General features: G+C 48.7%; 1 protein-coding gene across 1 annotated transcript; it reads left to right on the forward strand.

Moving 5' to 3' along the window:
- Positions 1 to 1083: 1083 nt before the first annotated feature.
- ENH_00008780 (glutamate 5-kinase, putative) lies at positions 1084 to 4835 on the forward strand (the record flags this gene model as incomplete). The annotated part of the gene is made up of 6 exons (XM_013578676.1): positions 1084 to 1482; positions 1843 to 2012; positions 2337 to 2445; positions 3288 to 3420; positions 3800 to 4620; positions 4770 to 4835. The coding sequence occupies 6 exons, from the start codon at positions 1084 to 1086 to the stop codon at positions 4833 to 4835; spliced, it is 1698 nt and encodes a 565-aa protein (XP_013434130.1).
- Between the last annotated feature and the right edge of the window lie 165 nt (positions 4836 to 5000).

The following is a 5000-nucleotide window of genomic DNA, read 5'->3' on the forward strand; positions in this document are numbered from 1 at the left end:
CTAGCTAACTAATTTGCTAGACACCTAGCTATCTAGCTACCTAGCTAGCTAGCTAGCTAGTTACCTAGCTAGCTACCTAGCTGGGTAGCCAGCCAGGCAGCTAGCTAGCCGCCTGCGGAGGGGTGGCCTGGCTAGCTGGCCATAGCTATTTAACTAGATAGGTAGCTAGCTGGCTAGCTATCTAGCTGGCTAGCTAGCTAGCTGGGTAGCTAGCTGAGATGGGCAGCAGGTGTTGCTGTTCGATCTGCTGCTGCGTCTGGGCATCGGCGGGAGGAGTGAGGCTTCTGTTCTTTTTGCTTTTTTGCTTTTTATTTTATTATTTATTAATTTTAATAAAAAACAAAATAATAAATAAATAATAAAATGATAAATAATTAAAAAATGAATTATGGAAGGCTATTAGCATGCGTTCGCCGCTTGCTCCCGAGACCGACCGCCACCGTGGGACGGCTAAACCCTAAACCCTAAACCCTAAACCCTAAACCCTAACCCCCCCTTAATATGTAATAAATGCTGTTTAAATCAAAAGTAAATTAAGACAAAAGGAAATTTAGACATGAGCTTAAACCCTGAACCCTAAGCACTAGGACCTACACGCGACTTGGCAGAACCGCAAGCCCTAAACCCTAAACCCTAGACCCTAAACCCTAAACCCTAGCTTTTGGGCCCAAGGGCTCCAAGGTAACTCTGGAAATGCTGCTCATTGGTCAACTTTCATTTGATGAGAGAGAATTTTGCTGCCTATCTGTCTTGCCTTTGCTGTCTCGCAGCAACAGCAGCAGCAGAATTGGCGAGAGCAGCAGCAGCAGCAGCAGCAGCAGCAGCAGCAGCAGCAGCACCAGTGGTCTCGCCATGCCAGACCCCACAAGTCTGCTGCACCGCACACACATTTGCTGCTTGTCTATTTAATTTTGAAAGCTTGTTTATATAGCCTGCTGCCTCAGCAAGAGCAGCAGCAGCAACAGCAGCAACAGCAGCAGCAGCAGCAGCAGCAGCAGCAGCAGCCGTTGCTTCCTGCTGTACCAGAACTTCTTCCACACACGAGCTGTCCGTACACCCCAACGCCTCTTGCTGCCTAGCAGGATGGAGACTGCAGCAAACGCAGCTGGCTGCACTCGCAGCAGCAGCAGCAGCAGCAGCAGCAGCAGCAGCAGCAGCAGCACCAGCGCTAGCAGCAACAACAGCACCCCTCCGATTTCACAACACAGTAGCAGCGGCGCGTTTCACAGCAGCAAGAACAGCAGCAGCAGCAGCAACAACAGCAGCAGCAGCTGCGACAGCAGCAGCAGCAGCAGCAGCAGCAGCAATTTGCTAGCAGCATTTCGGCGAGAGAGCCTCACAGTGGTGCTGAAGGTGGGAACTTCCTCTCTGATTGGTGAGCAACAGCAGCAGCAGCAGAACAGCAGCAGCAGCAGCAGCAACAGCAACAGCAGCTGCAGCAGCGGCAGCAGCAGCAGCAACTTGGAGAGGATAGTGGAGACCGTAAGACCGAAGCTCACGTGCCCATCAGCTTTAATTAATTAATTAATTAATTAATTAATTAATTAATTAATTAATTAATTAATTAATTAATTAATTAATAAAGCCAACAAGACAGCCTGCTGCTGCTGCAGCAGCAGCTGCTGCTGCTGCTGCTGTTTGTGTCACTTGTGCTGCTAGTGCTGCAACACTTGCTAGTGCCGCCACCACTACTCCAGCACCCGCTGCTGCTGCAGCAGCAGCAGCAGCTGCCACTGCTGCAGAGCCACAACTGCTGCTTCTGCTGCTGCTGCTGCTGCTGCGCGTCTCCCGCTGCTGCTGCTGCTGCTGCTGCTGCTGCTGCTGCTGCTGCTGCTGCTGCAGGCCTGCCTGCTGCGGCGGCTGGGCAGCAAGGTGATTCTGGTCAGCAGCGGGGCTGTGGGGTTTGGAGTTTTGTCTTTGAAAATGGAAAGACCAAAAAAGATTTCTTTAAAACAAGCTTTTGCTGCTGTTGGCCAGTGCAGACTCATGCGGCTTTACGAAGACTTGTTCAGGTGCTGCTGCTGCTGCTGCTGCTGCTGCTGCTGCTGCTGCTGCTCCTACTTCATCTGCTGCTGCTGCTGCTGCTGCTGCTGCTCCTGCTGCTCCTACTTCATCTGCTGCTGCTGCTGCTGCTCCTACTTCATCTGCTGCTGCTGCTGCTGCTGCTGCTCCTACTTCATCCGCTGCTGCTGCTGCTGCTGCTCCTACTTCATCCGCTGCTGCTGCTGCTGCTACTTCATCCGCTTCTGCTGCCGCCTCTGCTGCTGCTGCTGCTGCTGCTGCTACTTCATCCGCTGCTGCTGCTGCTACTTCATTTGCTGCTGCTGCTGCTGCAGCACGCGCGGCGTTCGTGTGGGGCAGCTGCTGGTGAGCCGCCGGGACTTTTTGCTGCGCACAAATTATTTGAACTTCAAGAACTGCTTGAGGGCCATGCTGCAGCTGGGAGTGAGCTAGGGTTTAGGGTTTAGGGTTTAGGGTTTAGGGTTTAGGGTTTAGGGTTTAGGGTTTGGGGTTTGGCCAGTATGACTTTCGACACTATTGCCTGGAAAAAATACGTATGACGTATGTGCAAACGCACTTGTGTTTTTATTTGAACATTTTATTTTATTTTATTTTTATTTTTATTTTTATTTTTATTTTTATTTTTATTCATTTTTTATTTTTATTTTTATTATTTTCTTTTTGTGAATTTATTTAATTTTTTATTTTTATTTTTCAACTTTGATTTTTTATCATTCGCTGATTTGCCCTTTTTTGCTTTTGCAATTTTCCCCTTCGTTGGTTTATTTACTTTAATAGAAGTAAAACAAGTAAATAAATAAATAAAAACAAATTAATAATAAATAAATAAATAAATAAAAACAAATAAATAATAAATAATAAATAATAAATTAATAAATAAATAAATAAATAAATAAATAAATAAATAAATAATTCACTGGGCAAGAAGCAGCAAAAGCCGAAGTTGGGAATTTAGAACAGAAAAATAAAAAGCAGCAAATTAAAAAAGAAATAAAAATAAATTAAATTAAAATTAATAAATGAATTCCAATTCAACAAAGCCCTTTCCCCAGCTTAAAACCTGCTGCTGCTGCTGCTGCTGCTGCTGCTGCTGTTACTGCTGCTGCTTCTCTTACTGCTGCTGCTGCTTTGGCGTGTTGCTGCTGCTTTCTGCTACCTCTCCCGCTGCTGCTGCTGCTGTCACTGCTGCTGCTGCTGCTGCTGTCACTGCTGCTGCTGCTGCTGCTGCTGTGATGCTGCTGCTGCTGCTGCTGCTGCTGCTGCAGGTGGTGCCGATAATAAACGAGAACGACTCTGTGAGCACGGAAGAGCTGCGGTTTGGAGACAATGATTTGCTGGCAGCAACTTGTGCTGCAGCAGCAGCAGCAGATTTTCTTTTTTTGCTGACGGACGTGGAGTGTCTGTACACCCGAGACCCCCGCTTCTTTCCAGGCGCGACCCTCAGCCCTTTTTCTTTTCATTTAATTAAATAAATAAACGAATAATAATAAACAATTAATGTTAAATAGTTAAATAATTAAAATAAAATAATTAAATTAATAAAGCTTTTAAATTCTGATCTGCTGCGCTGCAGCAGCTGCCAGCTGCTGCAGCGCAGCAATGACTCAATTCAAACAAGTCTGAATTTTAATTTATTTTAAGTAATTGACTAATTAATTAATTCTTTAAATTAATTAATTAATTAGTTAATTTGCTGAAGAACTAATCAATTAATTAAATGAAATTAATTAATTATTTACTTTAGTTGTTTATTTGTTTGCTGCTGCTGCTGCTGCAGATGCTTCTCCTGTCTATTTTGTAAACGCCTTCACAGACGTTTATTCTTACCTCGCAAGCAGCAGCAGCAGCAACAACAGCAGCAGCAGCAACAACAGCAGCAACAACAACAACAGTGGCAGCAACGATAACGGAAGCAGCAACAGCAACAGCAGCAGCAGCAGCAGCAGCAGCAGCAGCAGCAGCAGCAGCAACTGGGGCACTGGGGGCATGCTGAGCAAAGTGCGAGCAGCAAAATTGGCGACGAATTTGGGGATAAATGTTGCAGTCATTAATGGCAGCAAACCGGAGAGGGTAATAAGCATTCTTTATTATCTTGCTGCGCGGCCAGCAGCAGCAGCAACAGCAGCAGCAGCAGCAGCAGCAGAAGCTGCAGCAGCAGAAGCTGCAGAAGCAGCAGCAGACACCACCGAGGAAGAGACAGAGACAGATCTCACCAGCAGCGAGTGCTACAGCGCAGCAGACATGAATTGGCCGCTGGTCAGCAGCAGCAGCAGCAGCAGAGGCAGCAGCAGCAGGGACTTCAAAGGGGGATCTGCTTCTCCAGCAGCAGCAGCAGGAGCTGCTGCTGCTGCTGCTGCTGCTGCCGACAATTCGACGGGACAGTTGGCCTCTCGAAATGGAGAAGCGCCCGCAGCTGACGCGGGAGCAGCAGCAGCAGCAGCAGCAACAGCAGCAGAGACAGCAGCAGCTGCTGCTGCACCTCCTAAGTCCGCAGCCAGCGAATACACGCACAAACAAAACGGCCCCGAGCAGCAGCAGCAGCAACAGCAGCAGCAGCAGCAGCAGCAGCAGCAGCAGCAGCAGCAGCAGCAGCAAGAGGTCTGGCAGCGCCCCCCGCCCATTCGTTTTTCTGTCCCCTCAGAGGAAGAAATGAAAACTTCCCCGCCGCCATTTACAGGCATGTTGCTGCTGCTGCTGCTGCTGTTCTTGCTGCTGCTGCTGCTGCGCTCTCCCTACCTCTGCCGCAGCAGCTGCAGCAGCAAGAGCAACAACTGCAGTTTGCGCTGCAACAGCAGCGGATCTGCTGCCCGTAGCGCTGCGCCAGAGCTGCTGCTGCTGCTGCGGCTGCTGCTGCTGCGCCTAATGCCGCTGCTGCTGCTGCTGCTGCTGCTGCTGCTGCTGCTGCTCAGGCACCATTTTTGCTGCTACGGGGGCCCCCAGGGGCCCCTCTGTGGCGCTGCTGAAGCGCTGGATTCTTT

Source organism: Eimeria necatrix, genomic scaffold (genome assembly GCF_000499385.1).
Source record: "Eimeria necatrix Houghton genomic scaffold, Enh_scaff125, whole genome shotgun sequence".
NCBI classification, from domain to species: domain Eukaryota; phylum Apicomplexa; class Conoidasida; order Eucoccidiorida; family Eimeriidae; genus Eimeria; species Eimeria necatrix.